Source organism: Zonotrichia albicollis, chromosome 1 (assembly GCF_047830755.1).
Source record: "Zonotrichia albicollis isolate bZonAlb1 chromosome 1, bZonAlb1.hap1, whole genome shotgun sequence".
NCBI lineage: Eukaryota > Metazoa > Chordata > Aves > Passeriformes > Passerellidae > Zonotrichia > Zonotrichia albicollis.
In genome coordinates, this window is record NC_133819.1 from 120,011,003 (window position 1) to 120,035,966 (window position 24,964).

General features: G+C 42.1%; 1 protein-coding gene across 3 annotated transcripts in view; it reads left to right on the plus strand.

The window, feature by feature from the left end:
• Positions 1 to 904: 904 nt before the first annotated feature.
• TRIM55 (tripartite motif containing 55) overlaps positions 905 to 24,964 on the plus strand; it is a 37,757-nt gene continuing 13,697 nt past the window's right edge. The window contains exons 1-10 of one of the 3 annotated variants that reach the window (XM_074551756.1): positions 905 to 1,235; positions 1,639 to 1,811; positions 10,099 to 10,264; positions 11,987 to 12,082; positions 15,926 to 16,159; positions 17,228 to 17,250; positions 17,343 to 17,467; positions 18,235 to 18,476; positions 20,324 to 20,611; positions 22,795 to 22,885. In XM_074551756.1, coding sequence (XP_074407857.1) covers positions 1,047 to 1,235; positions 1,639 to 1,811; positions 10,099 to 10,264; positions 11,987 to 12,082; positions 15,926 to 16,159; positions 17,228 to 17,250; positions 17,343 to 17,467; positions 18,235 to 18,476; positions 20,324 to 20,611; positions 22,795 to 22,885 — 1,627 coding nt within the window. In that variant the 5' untranslated portion in view covers positions 905 to 1,046. The remainder of the gene's footprint in view (positions 1,236 to 1,638; positions 1,812 to 10,098; positions 10,265 to 11,986; positions 12,083 to 15,925; positions 16,160 to 17,227; positions 17,251 to 17,342; positions 17,468 to 18,234; positions 18,477 to 20,323; positions 20,612 to 22,794; positions 22,886 to 24,964) is intronic. The other 2 variants (XM_026790713.2, XM_074551766.1) reach the window with 2 other exon arrangements.

Here is a 24,964-nt window from a genome sequence, read left to right on the forward strand (position 1 = left end):
GGGATATCAGTGTCTAATAAACAGATATAAACACAGCAGTGCCCAAAACTAAAATATATTTGAATCAAACTATCAGAGAGAGAGCATATACAATTAGTACCTATTCTCTAAGAGCACAAATGAAAGCCTTTCATACTGTATTTTTTCTCATCAGGAAATTCAAATGTTTTCATGCATATTTAACCTGCCCATGGAGTTAATGTGCACAAATGGCACAAAATCAAGTTGGATTTTTATGTTATAGCTCCTGAGACCAAAATCTTACCAGAACAAACTCAAGCACAGTTATAGGCAAGCAATTTTGTTTGTCTGGTGTTGGATTATATCCTTTTCTGACCCAGAGATGGGGCAACTGAGAGGCTTTATAAAAGCTTTTTTCTACTTTCAGTCTCATGAGAAGGGTGAGACAATACAGATGTTATAATTCACAACAAGTCTGAAGTGTCTGACGTCTGGTTTTCAAGGTGGCGAGATGTTTACACCCTGAAGTGTTCAAGCTCCAGAGCAGCCATCGCTCCTATTGTCCTCTCCAGTAACCACATGTACTTCACACCTTGGAAAGGTAGGATCCTGGAGCCCCCCAAAACACATGGCAAAATGACATCCTGCCTCAGTGGCTGCCCACTGGCAACAGAATGTCCATTAGGCTGCAGGATGCGGCTGCACAGGCTGGGGCAGGCCTTTCAATCTCCATTGACCCGCAAAGATAAGGGAAGGGAGCAGATGGCCTTTGCTTATCACTCCCACAACTCCTCAAGGGGTGAAGGCTGCCATGTGTGAGTGAGGAGAGCCAGGGCCTCTCCCCCCTCCCCGGCAGCTGTCACCTGTCCCAGCCCGTCCTGCTCTCACGCGCATATATGGGCACGGCAGGACGGCAGCTCGTGACGCAGCGCTGCTAAAAACAGCCCCGGCTCTGCTTGGCCCCTGGCTCAAACAATGTCCTCCGGCCCGAGCAGCACAGAGAGCCTCTGATCACAGACAGCCTTGGACTTATCTCAGGGGAAATTAGCCCCAAAACCTCTCCACAAGGCCGTGGCCCTGAGCGCATGCCCCGGGAAAAGCTAGGGATGAGCACCTCCCTGAGCTACAAGTCGTTCTCCAAAGAGCAGCAAACTATGGACAACCTGGAGAAACAGCTGATCTGCCCCATCTGTTTGGAGATGTTCACCAAGCCAGTGGTCATCCTGCCCTGCCAGCACAACCTCTGTCGGAAATGTGCCAGTGACATCTTCCAGGTAAGTTTCTTCCCACAGACAGCTCTGCTTCCCAAGCAGGACTGGCTGGAATGAATGGGAAAGAAGATTTTTTAACATGTTTTGGTGAATCAATATTAACAGTTGGTGAGACAGGGTGGGGGGAGTGATTTCAGGCCAAAGTTGATGTATCTGGGTGCCAGGGCTGAGCTCCCAGCAGGTGAAAGTGCCACCTGTTGGCTGTGGTGACACGGCCGAGCGTGAGCTGAAGGACTGGCCCCTCGCCCAGCAGCCACCAGGTGCTTTCCCAGGGGTGACATGTCGGAATTACCCTCTCATTGGGCACAGTGACAAATGGTTTCCTACCATTTGGTGCTTTTGGAAGAGGCTTTCATGGTTTTTCACAGTCATACCTTCCTCTCCTTGTGCTGCTTGGCGAGAACAGGCCTCCAACCCCTACCTGCCGACCAGGGGAGGAACGACTGTGGCGTCGGGGGGCCGCTTCCGCTGCCCCTCCTGCAGGCACGAGGTGGTCCTGGACCGACACGGCGTCTATGGGCTGCAGAGGAACCTGCTGGTGGAGAACATCATCGACATCTACAAGCAGGAGTCCACAAGGTAACAGGGGAATGTGTGTCCTTCAGAGGACATGTGTGAGGCTGATTTAGTCACTTTGTCTCTTGGAAAAGCAGAAAGGGATTGTGCTGCCATGCCTCACTGTCTGCTGCACCATGAAGTCAGCTCTCACTGAGGACAGAAAACTGTGTCCAAATAGATGCTGAGCTTCCCTGCTTCCACTTACAGCAAAGGATTGGGCCATATTTATTCACATGAGCAACACTTACCCATGCAATCAAGGCCCTTGAGGTCAGCACAGCTACTAACACGATTAAGGGAAAAGTATCTTAATTAACATCATTTATTGCAAAAACAGTTCAGACAATTATTTGTGCGTTCTCATGCTAAAGAAGGGAAAGGATTTCAAATCTTACTCGAAAATCCTGAGGTACAGACAGTGCAAACAGAAAAAAACCTGAATTTCACACAGAAGGTACCCTGCATCATAATGCCAAATGAAAATTCTGTTAAAAATATCTGTGTTCCTGTCAGTTTGGGATGTGAACTTATGAAATCAAGTCTTATTTATGAGTCCATAAAAGAGAAGGAAGAGTGGTAAACAATATGTTTCAGAGCTGTGCGGCTGTGCACAAGAATCAAGACCTTAGAGCAGAGAAATAGGTCAATTCTAAAAAGTAATGGTAATGGTCAATTCTTAAAAGTAATGGTAATGATAATTTCTCCTGAATGGTAATTTCTTGCATTTGATGTATGATGGATCCAGAAACAGAAAAAATGTATTCTCATCTTTATTTCCTTGGGATGGGTAGGATTCATGGTACCACTGTGGAGAACTTAGCTGGGAAGAATAATTCTCTCCCTCGACTTTGCTCTTATGAGACCCCACTTGGGATACTGCATCCAGCTCTGGAGTCCTTAGCACAAGAAAGACATGGACCTGTTGGAGTTAGTCCAGAGGAGGGGTACAAAGGTGCTCAGAGGGCTGGGGCATCTCTCCTCTGAAAGAGCTGGAGTTGTTCAGCCTGGAGAAGAGAAGGCTCAGGGGAGGCCTTAGAGCACCTTCCAGTACCTAAAGGGGGCCTACAGGAGAGCTGAGAGGGACTTTTGACAAGGGCATGAAGTGATAGGACAAGGCTGTGAACTGAAAGACAGTGGGTTTAGATTAGATATAGAAAGAAATTCTTCTCTGTGAGGGTGGTGAGGCACTGGCACAGGTTTCCCAGAGAGGTTGTGGATGCTCCATCCCTGGCACCATTCAAGGCCAGGAGGGATGGGACTTCACACAACCTGGGCTTGTGAAAGATGTCCCTGCTCAAGGCAGAGGCATTGGAACTACATGATCTCTCAGGTCCTTTCCTACCCCAACCATTCTATAATTCTGTGATTCTATGATGGAGTTAACCTGGCCCCAGACCGCCAAGCAAGGAGCTCTCACCCAGGGAAGCTGTTTTTTGTCACCAGCATGGATCCTTAGAGTCGGTTCTGTATGGCAAGGTGTTTTGTTCACCTGGAAGGTGAAATCCTGGCCATGCTCCCTGACAGTCTTCTGATCCCACCACAACAAGGAGCTGGATTTCCCAGGGACAGAGAGATGGCATCACTGGTGCAGGAGGGCACAACCAACAGAACCCAGTCCATGGGATGGCCGAGGATGCTTCCTCCAGCAGAGAAGGAGAGTCACCAGCAGAGCTTTAGAGCCTGACATGGCTTTGGCTACTCTCAACTGCTTGAATCTCTCTGAGGCAGCTGGGCATAGGTTGGAGCTCCAAAGCACTGGAGAGCACGAAGTTGGCTTAAAATTGTCCTTTCTGCTGCCCTTTGCGCTCCATGCCAAGTAAAGGTCAGCTACCCCCGTATGTGTCACTGATACTCAAACATTATTTTAGTCAGGAAAACCTGACTAAAGGAAATGAATCAACAAAGCTGCAAGGGTGGACTTTGCTTTTGATCAAATAAGCTGGACATGTGTGGCCTCATGTCTTCTTTGATTTTGGTTTTTTTTTCAGCTCACAGTTGTATTTAATAAACAAAAAACCAAAACAAAACCAAATACCAAACCAAACCAAACCAAACAAACAAAAAGGGTAGGTCCCCTTTCCTGTGTAGTTCATGGGGGATTTGAACAAATACAGTTAAGTAGAAATGTGAGAATAGATTTAGTGGATTTTTTTTAAAATTCCACAAAAGTAAAATGCATGATGAATAAAACAGGAGAATAGGAAAAAAACACAAAAACATAGATTTGCTTATATATTTGTCCAAAAGATTTGTTTATTTAATCTGTTAAGGTGCTTATTTTACCTTCATGTATGTCCTTAGAATGAAAGTCATTGTCAGGGCTACATGTAGCAGCAATGCATAGCAGCATTATCTAAACTATTCAGCCCTTTGTGGGCCTCAGCTGCTTATCTCCCTCTGCCTAACATTCCTTGGGCTTCCCGGAGAGTGTGAGCAGATCTTTCATGGCTTCTCCCAGTGCTGTCCCACTGAAAGCAAAAAGTCAAGAGAAATCAAGTCTTCCCCACTTCTTCCTTTTATACCAGTCTCTTCCATCGTGACAACTGGGGTCTGGCAGAGATACATAGGAAAAAGGGTGAGATGTGATCTTTGCCTCCTTGCTCTTCCCAAGACAGCCCTTCAAACTGGCACATGTGATTTCCAGACAGGAACCTCTTCCCATTCAGGAACCTCTTCCCAAGTTCTCCTGTGGGTATAATTCACTCTAACTGCATGTGCCAGAATGAGGCCAGCTCCCATCTGCATTTCACATAAATTTAAAGGGAGAAAGATTTCACTAGTTTATTTCAAAATGTTTGGTTACTTGATTTTATTTTATTTTATTTTATTTATTATTTTGTAATTGGAATTTCTATTTGAATTAAGGAATTTTTTTTTTTTTAATAAAAACTGGGGCAGGAGCTGGACTGAGGTTGGGAGAGTCCGCCTAAGCCCTCATATGCAGCCCCTCCTATTACTAAGTATCACATCATATAGTCTTTTATCCCATTGCTCATCAAATTCCAGCTGATGGCAGCATAGCCTGTTGCCCAATTTAGAATGCGTTAGCAACACAACGGAAGAATTCTTTAGCAGGAGGTGGCTTGCAAAAAGCTTTAAAAGACAGCAAAGGACTGAAAACAGTGGAAACTGAGTTGGCTAAATATTAAACCAGTCTTTGAAAATCTGTAGGCTGCTGATCACCTAAACTATCTGAGGAACATCAGGAACCCTGCTGTCACCAGGAAAGGGTAGCAACAGGAGGCAGTGAGTTTTTGTGAAATATGGCAGGTTCTAATGATCTCAGCTGGCTATTCCAGATCAAAAGATGCTTTGGGCTTTGTTACCTGCTGAATCCTAATCAGGTAGGGTCGAGCACTCTTTCTGCCTTGCACTTACCAGGGAGAGCCTGAGGAACAGGCTGTCCCTGCAGCCCCCAGCACAGGTGGAGCAGAGTGTGCAGCTGAGACCAGGCTGCGCTGAGAGCAGCCTATATTGGGCTCTGTGATGGTGCTGATGTCCTGCAGGGCCCCATAGCCAGCAGCACCAGAAGTGTCTGTCCCTGACACCTCCGGGGTCTTAGCCCAAACTCCCAAGGCAGGATGTGTCTCTCTAGGCCAGGATGCAGGGGCATCTGGGGATCTCAGACAGGCTGGGCCAGGGAAATTTGCTCCCTGAGCACAGGTCACCAAGAGAGGAGGAGTCCCACAAGCTATGCAGTGAAGGAGATGAGGAGTGGGATCGTCTGGATCTTCTCCAGCTCCCCACAAGACAAAGCCCCAAGATCACCTGCACCAATAGTTTTCTTGGGCTGGGCATCCATGATAGTAGTGTTACAGAGATTCAGGAATCCTTATGTCCACATGAACTTCTACAGCCTTCTCATTTTTCAAGCCCCATTTCTACCCTGTGTATTGGTGGGCTTTTCATTGCTTTTCAGAGAGTCCATCATTGTGGTTGATTTTCAAGGATCACCTTTCTCCAAGGTCAAAATGGTCTATCCCCATATACAGGAACTCAAGCAATGGTGCCAAAACACCACTGTTGATTAAGAGAGAGCTCTTGATTTAAAAAAAAAAAAATTGAAAAAGAAGCAAAAAGAAGATGGACAGGTGATTCAGCAAGATTTTGAGACACTCCCCAAGCACATGCAGATGAAGTTAGAAAAGCCAAGGTCCTCCTGGAACTGATTATGATGAGGGACATGGAGGCTAAGGAGAGTTTCTACAGCTGCATCAGCAGCAGAAGGAAGATTAGGGAAAGTGTGAGTTCACTACTAGACAGAGCAGGGCCTCATGTAATACAGGATGTAGAAAAGGCCAATGTACTCACCTTCACACTTCACTGTTCTGTTGAGTTTTATGGAATCATAGTGCCCTGAGACCAGTGGGAAATTCTCGAGCTAGGAACACTCACCTTTGGTGGAGGGGGATCAGGTTAGAGAATATTAAAAAAAAATAAATTGGACATCCTGATGGGAGGCATCTACAAGTGGTGAAGGAGCTGGCTTATTGCAAGGTCACTCTCCATAATCTTTGAAAGGCTGTGGCAATTGGTACAGTTTCCTGTAGACTGGAAAACAAATGTTCCTCCAATCTTCAAGGAATGCAAGAAGGAGAATCAAGGGAACTACAGGCTAGTCATGCACACTGATCCCTAGAAAGCATTTCATGCAAACCCTTCTGGAAGCCATTTCCAAATATATAAATGGCAAGAAGGTGATTAGAAATAGTCAGCATGCATTTATGAAGAGGAAATCAGCGTGACCAATGTGAAAGCCTCTTACAGTGAGATGACTAACTCAGTGCATGAGAAGAGAGCAGTAGAAACTGTTTATCTAGACTTTAGACACTGTCTCCTGTGACAGAGTGGACAGTGGAAAGTGGAAGTGAACTGGACCAAAAACTGGCTGTACTACCAGACTCAAAGGGTCGTGGTGAGCAGCATGAAGTCAGGTGGAGGCCAGTCATTAGCACTGTATGCCCAAGATTGATCCTGTGGCTAATGTAGTTTCATATCTTTAGTAATGACCTGGATCTGCCTCAGAGCCATGCAGATCCTCTCCATGCCCTGACCAGGTGCAAACGCCAGGTAATGTGATGCCACAGAAAGGGCTACAGCCCTTCTGTCTCAGGATCCTCAGTAAAACACTATTATAACTGGATTCAGCGCTTTAGTAGAGGCCTTTTTGGATTTGAAAAAATCCTACAGAAAACATGCTTTCTAACAGCAGTTTTCCTAAGGTCTTACTATGCCCTTAATTAAAGTGTGCTTCTTTATGTGTCCAGCAACTTTGCACTGCCTCACCAAGTCACAGAGTGGTTGAGATTGGAAGGAATCTCTGGAGGCCATCTGGTCCAACCACCTGCTCAAGCAGGACCACCTGGAGCCAGTTGCCCAGAACCAAGTCTAGATGGTTCATGAGTATCTTCAAGGATGGAAACTCCACAATCCTCCTGGGCAACCCGTGCCAGTGCTCAGTTGCTCTCACAGTAAAAAAAGTGTTTCATGATCTTCAGAGGGGACCTCCCATGTTTCAGTTTGTGCCCACTGCCTCTAGTCCTGGCATTGAACAGTGCCTGACTCCATCCTCATTACACCCTCCATTCAGGTATTTAGATAACCAAAGGCATTGATAAGTTTAAGGTTATTGTTAAGATTCCCCTTAACCTTCCTTTATCCAGGCTGAAAGTTCCAGCTTTCTCAGCCTCTCCTCACAGGAGAGCTGCTGTAGACCCTTAATCATCTTCAGGGCCCTTTACCGGACCCCTTTCAGTATGTCAGTGTCTTCATGTACTAGGCAGTTTAGAATAGGACCCAGTCAGTTCTTCAGGAATGGTCCAAACACTAATTCAGTGGGAAAGAATAAGCCTCTGGCAGTCAAATGGAGGCTTAGCATCTCAGAAAGAAGAGTCCAAGAATGAGACCACAAAGGTATCAGGACATTTCAGCAACCTGACACTTCTCTGGTTACCAACACAGCTGTGGTGAATCTTTTCTGTAACTAAAGTCATGCAGTCATTTTCCTATCAGCTACTCTCTAATCTTCCGTTTCAGAAGCAATCTCCATTTTAAACTTAGAGGTTGTGTTTCAGCCTTTGCTACCCCAACACAGATCTAGAGGATCCTGTCTGAAGTCAAGGAGTGGTGTGCTAAAAATCTTTCCTTTTGCATTGCCTGGGGAGGAGACTGTAAATCTGTTTATTTCTAGTCTTCTGACACTGTCTTCAGGGCCCTACTAGTTCAGGGAGTTCTGCCAGGTTGCTTCGAGCTCTCTGCGGCACCTTTGAAGGTTGGCTGCTGCTGGCTGAACTTGCTTGACACCGTCACCTTTTTGCTCTGTGTAGTGTGTCTTTCATGCAAGTGGCACCATTCCAGTGTCCAATAAAATTCTAGTAGTTTCTGGCTCTGATCTTGTAAATATTTGCAGGAAGAGCTGCTATCTCAGGCTTAATTAATCACTTTGAAATTCATGTATTGCACTCAAACATGGGCCCTCCCACTGTTGCACTATGGCATGAATATATTAGGGGCTGTTTGCAGTAATCTGCAAACAATGTAAAGCATCTTTTATGGAGGAGACACACCTCTTTTGACTAGCATTGAAACAATGCTTGATTTGACAAAGTGCCTTATGTTAATGAATGCTGGAAATCTGACCCAAATAATACAGGCATTCTTCAGAAATGTTTGTCTTGTTTTATTCTGGTATATCACATTTTCCTTATGAACCATTTAAATTCCAGGGCACTCTTGAATTAAAAAAACCCACAAATGTGTAAGACATTTTGTTTCTTGCTAGATTTTTTTTTCTAGTGCATCTTACTGATCATATTCCATTCCCTTCAGAAGGGAAAATCTGTACTTTGTCATTAAGAAATAAATGCTGTATCCACTCTACCAAACGGTATGGAAAATCTCTACTGTAATATTACATAAAATAATTATTTTTCCCATATATTTTAAGCTTTAATAGAATGGCTGGTTGCCTCCTTGCTACAGAGCTCTGTAGAAAGGCTTTAAAAAAGGTTCCTATGTAATTCCATTAAATTCCATCATTTCTAATGATGAAAAAATAATTATTTGATGCCATTGTTCCACTTGCTACAGGTAAGTCATAGTTCTCTTTCTAAGCAGTAGCAGAAAGGGATAATGATTTGTGCTGAAAATATTTAATATTGAATATTAAATATTAAAATATTTAAAATTCAAAAGCCACCAGTAACAGTGGTGGCTTTTGAAGGCTTGAATCCCAGACACACTCTTTCCATCATTCTACTGGTCCCTGTCTTCTGTACCACATGCTAACACTCTCATGTGTTTGCACAGATGTGCTCAGGGTGCTAAGCCTGAAGTGTGGGCTTAGGAAAGCACCACGCTGCCCACACACACCAGACCAGAGCTGTCACTTGCACTGGGAATGTTGGTTAAGTGGCTTATCTGAAAGAAGCTACAACTAAATTATCCTAAGAAAGCAGGTTGTGCAGACTTGTGTGTATACAGCCAAATGGTTTTGGTAAAGAGAAGATCAGACTGAGCTATAATGTGGCAACAGTTCATAGCTTAGCAAAGGAGAAGAACACTTGTGTAGCCCATGCCTTTTCTGCTGGGGACAGATGAATAAACTACTGCTAAAACATTTGACACTGTAAAGTTAGACATGTGCCACCTGGCTGAAATCAATTTGTGTGACACCTTGTTTTGGTTGCTGGCCTAATGGAAAGGCTGTAAGGAACCCAGTGCTGTTTGATATTGACAGTCCTGACCAGGGCCTCACAAAGCTCAGCAGCAGAGATTTAAGAGTTATGGGCCTAAAGGTTCATCAGCATCTTCAACTCTTGGTTAAAGTCAGTCTTCCCCATAACAGCTTTGCTGCATTAAGCCAAGTGCACAGCAGTTTGCATGATGAACCAGAAAGAAATTACATATGTTTCATATTTCAGACAGATGTTAGATAACATGCTAATTAAAATACATGAGTAGTCTGAGTCCAGGCTTGGTGAGGTTATTTGAATTTTTAAATATGAGCAAGCATTCTGTCACACTCCCAGTCACATTCCTCATTCATATGGGAATCCCTATATGAAGTCATGTTGCTGTCTTGTCATCACATCATGTTGTGCCATTTGAGCTGTATCAAACTGTACCATTAAGCTGTACCATTGTCTCTTTAGTCATCCCATGGGGCAGGTTTAACTCTACTCTGTCTATTCAGTCAGCCTTGGATGCAGCTGTACAAATGTACCATATTTCATGCTAACACTCTAAGTGATGATATCAGAAACTCATGAGCACCATCTTTGTTTTCAACAAATCTTTTCTTTTGCAGACCTGAAAGGAAGTGTGACCAGCCAATGTGCGAAGAGCATGAAGATGAGAGGATTAATATTTATTGTTTGAACTGTGAAATGCCCACCTGCTCCTTGTGCAAAATCTTTGGTGCCCACAAAGACTGTCAGGTTGCTCCTCTCACAAGTGTTTACCAGCAACAGAAGGTAAATATCTTTCTGTTTCTCAAAGTACTTGAAGAAACTGACAGGACCATCAACAGGAAAGTATTCCCATGACCTTCCTGTGAGTTTCCAAAAGGGTTTGGGGTTGCCTTTGCCACTCATGTGTGTGACTGAAAGGCAGCTATAAATCTGGAGAAACTGTTTAGAAACACAGGAAAATAAATTTATGAGACATCACACAAAAAGATACTACAATTTGTCCCAGTTTTGATATGGAGCTGAGGATTTCTCTTTCGAGTTCCTAATCCCTTTTTTGCTGTTCTTTTAGATGAGAAAAACAAGTGGTATTTTCAACACTAAGAACTGGAAAGAGAACAGACCATTTCAAATCAAATAGTTATCTGTCAGACACGTTTACATTTAAGCATGCCATTTTTAAGAAAAGTTAAGCGAAAAACCTCCTCCTGCAAGTGAATGAAGGAATATTCAATAGTTGGCAGCACAGGATGTACCTAACATCTTCTGCCCTTGCTGTCACCAATAAAAGACTTGTTTATTTTTAATACAGTGTTAATTTAAAACCTGACTCACTGGGTTATCCTCCTGAGATAAACAGCTCATTTTTCTGGAAGGCCCCAGTGGGGCAAGCAATCAGACAGGCCAAGTTTGCAATCCCAGCCTCCAACTTCATCACACAGATGCATGTGTGCATGTAAACTACAAATGAGGAGTTACTTTAGGAAAGGAGTTAAAAACATCCTTTTCAATCAAAAAGCGGTGGGAGAAGAAGGAGAAGTTTTTTGGACTGAATCCATGCCCGCAATCACTCATTTACATGGAGATTTGCAAGCTTTGTCTTCCTTTCCAGAGTGCCCATGGAAAGGGGCTGTCATGCCCAAGATAAGAGGCATAACCTGGAGCCTGCAGGATGCATGCTTCAAAGGAGCTTTACAGAGCTGTGAAGGCCTCAGAGGAGCCTGTACAGAGCTGTGGAGGCCACAAACACAGTTGTCTGTGTTACTGCAGTGGTGTGCCAAGGGCCCCTTGCACTCCCCATCACCCTCCCCCAGGGCCCTAGGACTGCCTTCTTTGTCTCTCTTAGGGATACCTCACAGTCATCTCCATCCCCACACTCAGGGATTATTTTCTTCCTCCACTTATTTCCCTCATGCCAGTGGCTTAGGCTCTACCTTCTTCTCCTTTCTCTTGTCCCCTCTCAACACAACCCCAGCCCCACTGCCTGCACGCCAGGGACTCTGTAACACATTGGTCACTTCAGGTCCATGGGCCACCTCCTCTCTACTTCAAAGCCAAAAGCTACAGTTGTCAGGGAAATACCACAGTGGTGTGGCTACAGCCAGACACTGAAAAAACAACCCCTCAAGAGTCTTTTCCCTCAAAAAACCCAAAGGAAATATTCAGGGCCTGTTGAAACAGCACTTCAGACAAAAGCATCTAGAAGAACTTCCTAGAACTTTCTTCCTAGGAGAAAGTTCTTCCCTCTTTCCAAACCACAGTTTCTTCTCCATTAAAAATTCCAAAATATCCCTGTTTTCATAGTGTGTTGAGGGAGGAAACAAATGTCAAAACACAAGCAGGTATCTTGTGGGCACATAAAGCTCCAGTTTTTCTCAGTTCTGGTGGAAAGACAAAGTAATATCCTGGGTATGGCTTGTTTGTCCCCTGCTCCCCACTGTTAGATGTGTCACCCTGAACTGTGACAGCACCTGACACCCTTCTGCTTGCTCTCTCCTTACTGCCTAGTCTGAGCTGAGTGATGGCATTGCAGTCCTGGTGGGGAGCAATGACAGAATGCAAGGGATTGTCACGCAGCTGGAGGAGACCTGCAAGTCAGTTGAGGTAGGTGCCACCTCTTTAAATGCTGTTATTTCAGTGTGATGTTGCATCTTTTAAACTTCTGGTAATGATCATTCTTCAACAGACCTGACTTTACCCAAATGCATTCCCACATTGTTTCACTAAACCATTCCTTGTGGCTTTGTACATTACCAAGATGTACTGCCCCAACCAACCAAAGGGTACACCCTGCTCAGCACCTCTGACCTTTGCTATATGGTGGGGGATAAAGAGTAAGGATAATCCATATCAGCAAGTCTTGCTCAATATTCTTAGTGGAATAGGACCTCAGTGAAGTTAAAAGCAGATCCACAAAATGCCATCAACTCCCAGCTCATTTAACGTCTAAGATCAGATTATTAGATTTACATCTAAGACCATCTAAGATCTTTACATAAAAGACCAGTAAGTCTGAAGTCTGACAGGTCTTGTGAACAGAGCCTTAGCCTCAGTCACAGGGTAGGCACAGCATGCTTCACAGTATTTGTATTTGGTTGCTTTGCCTTTCTGCACAGAGGTGGTGTTTTAATATGGTGTTCTTTAAGGAGTCTTGTTTTGTTGCTCATGGGAGAGAAGAGTTTGGGTTCTTACTGGACTTTCTGGTGAAGGCCTCACTCTGGAAGAGCTGGAATTAGTTTTGTGTTATTCAATAGCAGAAGTGGCTTTCACTTCCTCTGAGAGCTTTACATCAGCAAAGCAAATATAAGCATCACCTTTGACCAATCTGAGCATCTCAGAGCAATAGGCTGAAAGGAGTTCATACGAATTGATTTTGTGATCAGAATTTGATGAAGCAGGTACTGAAGGAGTTGCATCCCTCTCAGCCCAATTAGAATTATATTGACCCTTCAGAGATGGAGCAGAAAGGAGAAATGGTAAGGAAAAATAAGTTAATCCAAGATGTACAGATTCTAGTTAGTGAGAAAAAACAATTATACAATCGATGCACACAATTCCAAGCAAGAAGGAACAGAAAATGTCTGAGTTTGTTTCAAAGAACACAAATCCATTGGCCCAAGTGAAAGAGAGAGCACATTAATGGCAGTCAGAACTTTGTAGCTGGGAAGCCTTCACACTGCAAGGATGAAATTGGCTGCTATCAGGACTTTGCAGACAGAAATAAGCCTTTCAAGTAGGTTAACTTCAGAAATTAGAATTATACAAAAGCAAAAGCTTACACTCATTTAAGCTGAACTAGCTGAACCAGAAACAAATCTTCAAACACCTAGTCTGATGTATGGAGAAAACACTGTGCTAAAAATACCTTAAAAATACAACAGCTTCTGAAACTAGCTTCCTCAGAGTCATCCACTCAGTTTAAAATCTAACCTTTAAAGTCAAACCCCAAGAAAATGCAGCCATTTTACCTTCTGATGTTTTATCAGGCTTTTCACCTCTAAAGTCAAAGATTGCAGAAAACAGATCTTAGAGTTTACCTTGGCACTTCCATGCTACATTTCAAGCAAATCACATTTCCTACTATGCAAGAGATTTGTCTGAATTGACATCAGTTTGTCCTTGAGGACAAGAGATTACAGCTGGAACTCAGAAATGTTTACACATGGAAATAACACAATCCAGGATTGTCTCTTCTTTCTGCTTAACACTTTGTAGAGAACAATAAATATCTGCTTTAGCAGAAAATCATTTTACATTTAGCTGGAATAAGTAATAGTCTATAGTTCTACATTTAGCCACTGCTCCTGTCCAACCTTGAAAACCAGAAAAAGCACAAAATACTTGTACAGCTTTTAACTGATTGAAGAGTCGACCTAATTCCCATATTATAACTGAAAATTGAGAAAGGAATTTAAAATGCTAAATACCGGAAAACTATAATCAATAATTAGGTTCTGTTTAGCTCTGTAAATGAGTCTAATAACAAAGGGAAAATTATAGTGTTTTTTTCAAATGCTAAGGGCATAGGCCAGTCAATACAGGTCCTTTGGAACAAGCAGTGAGATTCATGCTCAGTAGCAAGGACTCCTTTGTTTTTGATGTAGCTGTGCTTTAAAAAACAAAAAGGCTGAGAACTTTTTAGAATGCAAAGTCATGTATTTGTTAACCTCTTTCATTACACAGAATCTGATTAGAGTAATTCCATCAGGCAGAGGCTTCATATGGGAACTTTTTATGCAGAAAGAGAATATTTCAGAAATATTTCAGCATTTGCAGTTAAAAACCTGTTTTGCACTCTCACTCATGAGATTCACAACTCCGTAATATCTGCTGGCAGGAAATACTATCTATTAGTGCTTAAAGACAGGGAAGGATCTCTCAGAGCACCCTGCTATAGCTTGCTTGCTCTTCTTCCCCTAACATTTGTCCTGTGTCAAATGACAAAGATAGCACACACCTGTCTCGAAATAAGGGTTGTTTTCCAAGTGATCTGAACAACATCTCATGGGGAGAAAGCTAGGAGGGGAGTGGGAGAAGATTGTTTGAGATCTGAACATAGAAGGACACTCAGAAACCATGACCCACTTGGTTTGAAAACTTCCTTAACTCCACCCTGTAATCGCACTAATCAGGAATTTCTGGGAAGTGACAAGGACTCCTAGAAGGGCAGGACAAGCCTGTACCCCCTGCAAGGAGTGCCTGTTTAGCCTAGCCCTCGTCATTGGGAAGCAGAGGTGGATACTTGGGTTAATGCATCAAGCTGTGCATTCAATCCCCTCTCTGCCCTCATGCAGACAGTGAATTTTAGCCAAATGCAGATCTTTGAAAGGCTTTCTCCTTTGATACAGAGCTCATGATACCACTTATAGGAATGAGCTCTGGCTGAAAGTCAAGGAAAAAAGTGGGATTCTCTCTGGTCAAGTGCTGTGAATAATAAGTCATCACTATCTAAAGTTCTGTTGGGCTGTTAATAATCCTGTGCTGCCAGAATCTCAGCATTATGCCTCAAGGGACAAAGATGAGGAATCGATTCAGCCTCAGTTCCTAGGAAAGAGATTTAAATAATCAACACCATCCACAACCAGGTCTAACCACAATAAAGTCATGCCCTGGGGCACACAGATGACTCAAGTACTTCTCTTTGGTAGACCTTAGACATTATATATAATCTATCCCCCATTTCCTCCCCATAAACCCTCCTTCACAAGCGTAGTCTGTTCTTTTGAGAGAGCGCTCAATGCAGCAGTCATCAAACCCATCCTCCTAGCTCAGTGAAAGATGCTGCTCTCTGCTTGGAGGGACAATAGCAGTGTCTCAAGAAACTGTGTGAAAATCAGTGCGTGAACATCCGGTTGGAATCTGATTCCTCCTTCTTGTCTTTGTGCTTCTGTCACACCCCATTTTCTTTGCAGAACCTCTACCTCATTCAGTGCACAGTAAATGGAACATAATGGACACCCCTTGTCCAAATAGAGTCTAAGAGGGCGTATGTGAAAATCAAGCCCAGCCAGGATTGTTCCAGGTACTCTGGCAGAAAAAGAAAATTCTCCAGAGCTGTTTGAGATGCCCACTCCTTTTAAAACCATTCTGTTCACGCAAATGGACCCAGCTGCTAATACGGTGGGAGCTTTTACTTTTTCTGCAGACTTTGATGTATCACTACAGACATCATAAATACCTTTTTACTTTTTTTAGCAGACTCACAAGTTATACAATAACCTGTTTGGGGGCTTTCAGTGGCTTGAAACTCAGAGTTTGAGAAGAGTTTTTAAACTTTTGTTCCAACAGCTTGGACTTTGAAAATTATAAAAGTCTCTGGGGTCATTCAGAATCCTTTGCACTGTTCAGAAAGAGGAATTTCTTTGATGAAAATGCTTCCAAGTAACTGTAAAAATAGAAACCCTTTTAAGAACATAACATGTTTAACATAAACCAAATGATTCACAGGAATGCTGCAAACGACAGAAAGAACAGTTGTGTGAAAAATTTGATTATCTCTATTCTGTACTGGAAGCAAGAAAAAATGAGATGACACAAATAATCACTAGAACCCAAGAGGAGAAACTGGAACACGTCCGCTCCCTGATGAAGAAGTATGCGGATCACTTGGAAGCTGTCTCAAAACTGGTTGAATCAGGAATCCAGTTCATGGAAGAACCAGAAATGGCTGTGTTTTTGCAGGTATAAAGTCTATAAATCAAGACAGAAAAAGAATGATGGGTTTATTGATATATTATTTAAGCATTTCTCAATTGTAGGCCCATTCAGAGTTCATTTATCTTCAAGTGATCATGTATACAAACTCATTTTTTTTAAACACCTGAATCAGCTCAGACAAATAACTACTCTTCTTGTGAATAGTATCCAAATCAAGAATATAAGTATTTGCTATTTGCAACAAAATATACTATCCTGTGTATGAATTTCTGGTCCCCTTGGAAGAAATAGAAATTCAAACATTTTCCAGGTAATCTTTATTTTCCCACCAATACCATGGTGAGACAAAATGTTCATGTGTACATGATCTTCTGAGAATTATAGGTTTCACTTGTAAATTGACAAAATTATTAACTTTTCAATAATTTGTGCGCTAAACTACATTTTGATACCTTTACTTATTTTTTTGTCTTTTGTTTTCTTACTGTAAATTTAAGAGAGGTGAGTAGGGAGCCATTAGCAGCCCATCCAATGAATTCATTTGTGTAGAATTTCTGTCCTGCAATTTTACAATTCCTCTATATTAAAGGCTGGAATGGCATTTTCTACAAAAGAAAAGAAAAGAAAACAAAACAAAACACCCAAACCAACTACAAACAAAACCAAATTAAAACAACCAACACTTACTTTCATCAAATAATTGCCTTTGAAGAGTACAATATTCTTCTGAGACAAATAGAATTTTGTGTCTCCAAAAGAGGGTAACAGACCAAATGCTTTTCACCACAAACACAACCAAAAAAAAAAAGAGGAAAAAAATTTCCTTTTGGAGTTCATTCCTATCAGCTCTGCATGTTTCCCATCATATTCCTGTTTTAATTAAAACATCTTTGAAGAACTAAAAGGTTTACTCAGCTGTATGCTAATTACCATCCAAATTTCATCTTATTCCTGGATGTCATGGCTGTAACTTATTAAATTATTATTAGTGCTTTTAAAAGCTGATATTGTAAGAATTATTTCTCAATGCATAAAATCTCTGAGAAAATTGAATCATTTATGAATTCAGTTATTTCTTTTTTGTTTCTACAGAATGCCAAAACATTGCTACAAAAGTAAGTATTTAAACTTGAGACTCTTGTTTTTTATAATCACAATTTATAAATTTATCTTCAAATCCAATGACAATAACCAACTTCTATTTTAGAATTACTGAAGCTTCTAAAGGATTTCAAATGGAAAAAATAGAGGATGGGTATGAGAATATGAACCAATTCACAGTGAACCTCAGTAGAGAAGAAAAAATAATACGAGAAATTGATTTTGACAGAGGTATGTAATTTATTTCACCAAAATGATCATACTGAGTAGAAAAGATCAAATCAGATATTTCTCTCTATGCCAAAATGTAACCAAAGCATTATGTATCAATTATAATAAAATCTAGATTTATTACTCTAAAGTGCAAGGATGACCCTGCACATTTTTTAGGATAACTAGTGAGATTATAAAAAAGAAAATGCAGTGTTAGAGGCCTTCCTCTGGAAACAACCTGAGCCATGACTGCAGACCACAGGATTTGTCAGATGGCACAAAAGCAACAGTTTGACCAAGTTTGACAGTCTGGTTTAGGCATGTTGGTATCTCAGACTTCCAGTCATGCATTCAAAGCACTGACCCAGTAAAGAATTATGAGCACAGCTTCAATGGCATTAAAACAAACATATACCTAGAATTGGAAGAAGGACTTTTCTCATGACAGATTGTGCCAGATCCCAGGTAGCCTCTCCCCAAAAATGTGCAGGGCAGTGCTGCACATTCCTCATGAGGATAACTGCATTGACAGGAATTTCTGTCCTCCTTCCCATGGAAAGGGACAGCTTAAGATTTTAACCAGTGTGTATGTTCAGTGTCTTCCCTGCCCCAAAGCTGGCAGGTCCATGGCAGTGCCCAGTCCAGGGTGGTGGGAGCAGGTTCCTCTCTGCCAGGCAGAAGATTGTCAGTGACTTTGCCATGCAATTGCAAATGGCTTTTTAACTACCTAAAGACTGAACTCTCCACATGGTGCTCATCCTATCATTTTACATGTGTTCTGTCAGAGGAGGAGGGAGAAGAAGAAGAGGAGGAGACAGAGGATGGCGAAGGCTTGGGTCAAGTCCACACAGAGTCGTCAGGAGAGGAGGAAGAGGAGGAAGAGGAGGAAGAGGAGGAGGAGGTGGAAGAGGAAGGGTCAGAGGGAGCACCACAGGCACCTCAGCAGGACCCTGAAGCACAGAGTGCAGGGGGAGAGCCCCAGGCTGAACCCACTCCAGCGCCAGTGCTGGCTGCCCCAGCTGGTCAGGTAAATGTCTGTGCTGCCCCACTGCCTTGCCAGCTTTGCTGAGTGCACCTGGCAGAGCCAGAAATTCTCCCCTGTGTCCTGTGGGCACCATGACTCAGGAGCAGGGCTAAGGGAGTCAATGCACTGCAGGGCAAAATTATTTATTGCCCTTGTACACATATATGCAACTTTACTTCAACATGTGCATGTGTCACCTGATAAGCAAAAAATTACCTGCTAGATAAATTAAGATATATATGGGATACATAAGTGATAAATAAAAAAGACTCCATTTGGGAGTTAAGTGCATTACAACGAATGTTCTGCTTGCTGTGATTTAACTCAGACTAACTGTTATAAATGAGATGATTGTTAAAATATTTATACCAAGAGAATTTGGCATTCCCTCTGGATTTAGGAAGCTTTCCACCACCAGTTTTTAGATTATACTTCTGTTTTCTGTGAATGGCGCTTGCTGCCTTCTGCTCTGATCATCCCTGGGATATGTCTAGCTAGATGCAGGAATATCATACACCAAACAGGAGAGGAAACTACCTCTTACAACCTGACAGCAAACAGGTTCAGGGTGTGAATATTTTAGGCCAACACTTTTCTTAGGGAATTTGATTAGAATGAGACTATAATTGCTGCATATTCTAAAAGATGTACATTAAAAATATGCTTCATTTGCTACTTTATTTTGCCTTGCATAGCATTAACTTAACAAATTCTCCTCTTAGACAATTTGCTCAGTGAAGCTGCTGAGGGGTAAAGGCTGCTGTGAATATATTTGAGAAGGCCTATGTGAAAACAAGAAAGCACACAAAGGCTCTTTGATTGTAGGAAGCTTCCTACCTAAAACAAGTGAAAATAAATATTATAGATTCATTCTTTCTTTGATCTAAAAACACGTGTGAGTTTTCACCAGTCATGTGATGATGCTCTTAAATCAGGCTTTACTGATTAAATCAAAATTTGAAGATTTGCTCACTTAACTAAACTTCTGCTCCTTGACTGATGCAGGGTTTCATGCAAACAAGAACTAGGCATAAGCAGCTCTGCCCACCTAGAAGAATTCTCTAATTTCTAGGTTTAGGTGAGAAAGGTACAGCATACTGCTCTAGAAATTGTAAAATGCCATTAGGAGATAGTCAGGCATGGAGTCAGACATGGTATGTGGGTGTTGTGGTGTGGGGGATACCTGTATTTGAGTTTTTGCCTTCTGATGTAAAAAGGCAAAGCAGAAATGCAGTGGTGATAGCAGACTGTGTGTGCAGAAACCCCAAGAGCTTGATGCAGGTAGAGGTGCAGTTCATCTGGCTGCTCCTCTTCCTGGCAGAGCAACAGTGCTTGGCTTACAGCATTGATGGCAAGGCTTGTGGGCAAATGCTTCTCTCCAGTATTCCCTTTATTCTGCTGCTTGTATCAACAGACCCCTTGGCAAAAGTGTTATTCTTAGCCTAAAACCCAACAAGCCATCTGAAGGTACCTACACCTGTCATTCATGGCTGGTATGGGTTCATGAGACTCTCATGCAGAATTTAAGTTTTTTAGGATTGAATTGAGGGTTTATCTGAATGGAGGAACCCATTGCTCACTCCTTTCTCAGGTAGCACCGCCTTCCCAGCTAGTTCTACCCTCCTGTTGTATTTTTGGGTTCATTTATTTTCTTTCTGTTGTCTGTGTTATTCAAATGATAGTTGCTTTTGCTTTGCATTTTGATTGCAATTCTTTCAGATCATATTAGTAGGACAAACCTATGCCTTGCAGTGCTATCTAACAAACACAACACGCAGAACAATGTGGCTACAGCAGGAAGGTAACGTGGTGCACTCTGCTTGTTCTTCTCTTTATCTGTCCTGCTTAAGGATGTTGTTGTGACACCAAGTGGTTCTCAACAGACTCCCGAGTCTGACACCCAAGTGCCGGCCCCAGCAGAACCCACGGATCCCCTGTTTTACCCTAGCTGGTATAAATCCCAGTCACGGCAACCAAGCAGCCCAAGCTCAAGCCCAGTGAGCGGGCTGGGGAAAGTAGGGACTCCTGTTTCTCTGGAAACAAGTGCAAAGAAGGCAGAAGCCCTGACAGCAGCAACAATCGAGGAGAGTGCAGCAGGGAGTGGTAAGGAAAGTAATGCCACTGCAGCGACATCCAAGGTCAGTGCTCCAAAAGTCACCCCAGAGGGCTGGGACGTGCAGCAAGGCGGGAACAGCAATGTTAAGGAAAATGTGGCTTCATTTTCCTCTGCATGCTAAAAAATAAGAGCAATTTCAAACATGTGAAAGCAGCACAAACTGGATTTATAGATGGTTCAATGTGTGACAGGCTGACTATAGCTTTGAAGCAGCATGCTGGTGGTTGCTTGTGCTTACCTGCCAGTGCACCTTGCTTGTGCCAGCTGCTATCCAAATTACTCACACACCGGAGCTATTGGAGAGGCCAGTGATGTCTCTGCACATCAGATATTTGCATGTGTTAGTGGCAGAGAAATCCTGTGCATGAGATTACTCTCATCACCTGCTGACAGTCCGTGTATGTGCTGCCCTACCGTGACTGGTTGAGCAGCTATGGCTTGGCTTTGCCTTCCGCACCTCTGTGGCTGCACCTGGAGTGCTTCCCCATGTGAACATGAAGCTATGCAAACACCCAGAGCCTTCCTGCGTTGTTGGTTGCCTCTCAGTAAGGAGTGTGGTTTCCTGGGTTCAGATCTGTGGCAGAGGGTTTGCTCCAAGGATTCTTGAGACTCGATTAAAAGAGCGCGTGAAGAAAATACATTTCAGTTCAGTGTTAGACACTCAGCAGCATGATGGGATAACAGATACTGATGTGTTGAGTATAGCAGGATGTTTTCCTTAAAATTACAATATTAGAATTGGTATAACCTGAATTTGAATAATCCTCCTTCAGCACATGTATACAAACTCCACATGGCCCAAAGACACAAGGAACAGAGTTGAGAGAGCTGTGCAAGGATTTGCACACTACACCAGGTCCTGCTCCAGTGTCTGGTTACCAGCCCATGAGCAGCACTGTAAAACAAACCATAGTAATTTACAGGTCCTAGCTGCATGTTTTAACAAAGCAATTACCTGTATGTGTGCAATGAGAGGAGATTGTGTGTCTGTGTCTGTGAGAGAGAGAAAGAAAAAGTGGATATTAAGTATTTCATGCTGTTTCCTTTAAGTCTGGAGATGAGTATATAGCATACATAAGCAGCTATATAGGCTGCAATTGTATGACAATAGATAAACAATCATGTTCCAGGCAAAAAGTTAAGAGAAGGAATTAACAGAGATATGATAAAAGGGGAATTTCTGCTAGAGATTTCAGTCAATGATACTTAAATGTGGTGGCTGACTTTGCTGACTTTCTTAACAAAAGCAACATCTGACCACTAAATTTCAGTGGCTATTTTTCAAGTCAGGGTTTTATTTGGGAATATTTGAGTGGAATTAAAACGAAAAGTACTTTAAAATTATCAAATCTACTCTGACATTTTTTTCTTATGTATACTCAAAATGAGCTGGCAACAAGTAAATTCACAGTGAAACTTATTGTCTCCTCTTAGCTTTCCTAAGAGCTGTTTCCTTTTATCAGTTACACTGATGACCAGGCAGCCTAACCTCACCATAGGTAGGTAAGTTCTGTACTAGGTTAATTTCCTGGGAGCTTGCCTAAGTGAGGTCTGTGTCCCTCAGGCCCACCAAGAAGAAAAGGAACAAAACTTGTGTTTGATGTGGGCAACTGTCTGAAAAACAACAGCATCTCACTATTTTCCCAGATCACAGGTGACACTGGCATTTTGGAAGGAGGAGGAAGATGTTGAGTAGAGTAGCTCATGGTTCTGGGGATGTGGGAGAAAGGAGCAGGGGAAACAGCTGAGGATGAGATTGCCAATGGGCCGGAGACACAGCAAGAGATAGGAAAGCACAAGAAGCAGAAATGTGCAGAAGAATAGAAAGAGCAGAGTGCCTGAGTGAGAGTGATGCCATGAGATGATGCTGTGATCAGGTTTAAGGATCTGAGCTGAGATGTGTCTATGTCACAAAGGAAATGACTGCTGTCATGGGGCAGTGATCATTTTCAGCTATGTGAACTTCAACTTTGTATTTTTCCTGCATGTGATTTTACTCAACCCACTCTGAAGTGCTATATTCCCTTTTTTTTTTTTTTTAACCCCAGCTGATGTTCTTCACATCACTGTATTTACTCCCTTCCTCTAATTAAAGTATATCATGGAAAAGTGCTGTGGAAACAGAGCTTTCTGACAGAACATAGTGATAATGAGTACTTCATGTGATGACAACACTGGTGAAGCACTCTTCTTATTTTCTCACAGGAGTTAGCATTCTGCATAACACTTTTGGCATTTCTTATCATACTACATCGTCTTTGGAATCTGATTCAATACATGATTTGTACTTTCATGGGTAGGAAATATTTCATTTTACCACTAACTAACAGCTCAAATAGTGTATCTGGTGATGTTCCTCTATAGCTTTAAAGGACTTTTCCCCTTTCTTCCTATCCAAAGACATCATGCTAGTTCACAACACGAGCTGCCTAAATCATTTCTTCCTCATCACAAATGCCACCCTTCAGCTTACTCCTGCATGGTTAAATATTGCATCTCCCTGGTTCAAAGTGAAAAGAGACATTTACTCTTGCAGATATATGGGCTTGTATTTCAGTTGCTGTTCAGATGACCAGCAGGATGGAGAATCTGTTGATTGACAGATATGAAGAATACCAAGCTTGTTCAGTCCAACAAGTAGGGGAGGAAGAGCTGGAGAGTAATAATTCGCATCAGAAGGGTTGAGGTCAGGAAGACAAATCCACTGAATAATCCTGCTGCCAGGATCACCACAGAAAGCAAATCACCTGTGCTCCCTTGGGTGGATGGCTCGAGCCCCACTCTCCAGAGGTCCCCATGAACATATTGGAAAGGGTCCTTCACACCCCAGCTCACACAGCACACCCCACATTCCCTTCACGTCCCACTGCCATTCAAAGCTATCTCTCCCACATTCCCAGTGAGCATGGAGCAGCAATCATGGCCCTGAAATGAAGCATTTACAGGAATCCCACCCAATCTGGACAAAGGCTTTTTTTCCTTAGGTCACATTAAGAGCTGAAATATCCACAAGGTCAAGGACTAAGAACTTCACTACCAAATGAAGTTGTCCCAAATACAAACTCTGTAATCTAAACCTTAACTATTCCTTAACATCTCTTCTGGAGTAACCCTTTTTTTGGTAGACAATATCCATGACTATCTTCCAGCTCCAAATTTGTGCCCCCCTTAGGTAAGACATACATGTGTGTTCAATTTTCAGTGTGATATGACTGATCTACAGAGAATTCTGTATTATAACAGGATATTCAATGTTGTTTACTGAAAACCAAAAACCTGACTCAAACCAGCTGTAGTTAGCTTTGGGTATTTGCTCAAATGGCAGACAAATTCAGTGTTAATCTATTCTTCAACACAAAGATGATTGGTTTTCCCTGCTCACTTTCTGCACTGTGGTCTCAGCATTGTACATGATATGGAGCATCTACGAAAAGTGACAAATTATTATTCAGCTTTTGTGTGCAGAACTTCCAGCACTATGACTGAAGAATAACTCTCAATTAAAATAATTAAAAGAGAGAGGGAAGAAGTTATCATCTAAACTTTAGTTGCATAAATTAGCCAAAAAGATTCACTGTCTGGTAGTAATTTGAATTTGAAGAGCATTGGATGATGTGAATCTCAATTAAGTTCATGGACCATAGTTTAATCTTCATTTACTTGTGCTTGGTTTTGAAAACTTGTATTATTACTAAAGGACATAGAGGTTGTTTTTATTCCTGGGAAATCAGGCATTTGAAGAGCACCATGCTTTTTTTCCCCTCTCCCTATTTTTTAAATTCAGAATACCTTTTAAAATTGAAAATAGATAAAGGCAGAAAGCTCTTATTTCTACTATTCGAGACCTCTTTCTGTGTGGTCTCTAGTGACATCTTTATGATTTATTTAATAATGAAGTAAAAAGGAGGTGAAGGAAAAAGACATTTTGGTCTCAGATTCTATTTGCATAAAAATGGTCTTATTCTCCATGCATAGTGAGGTGTCTGGTTAGACAGTTTATGTGTCTTCATTTTTCATATGAAAGATCAGGTCACTGCCCTTGTTCCTTTGTGTGATAAGCCCCAAAAGCCAAATAACAAAATTACTTTGAATAACTGTATGATTATTTAAAATAATAATATAAACCTGCATTACTCTCATCATAAGAGCAGCATATAATTTATTTTCAGGCTCTTTTAACAGAATGCACCAATAGGGTTTTCGTTGTTTTTCAGCAGCAAAAAGAGATCAGTTCCCCTATTAATTCCCAACATTTACTTTATTTAAGGGTCATGTCACTCTAAGAAATTGTATTGATGCATCTCTAAATTTCCTCCAGAGTGTGAGAGCAGAGATAAGGCAACAAGACCCATAGCCCACAAGTGTGCAGATTGTT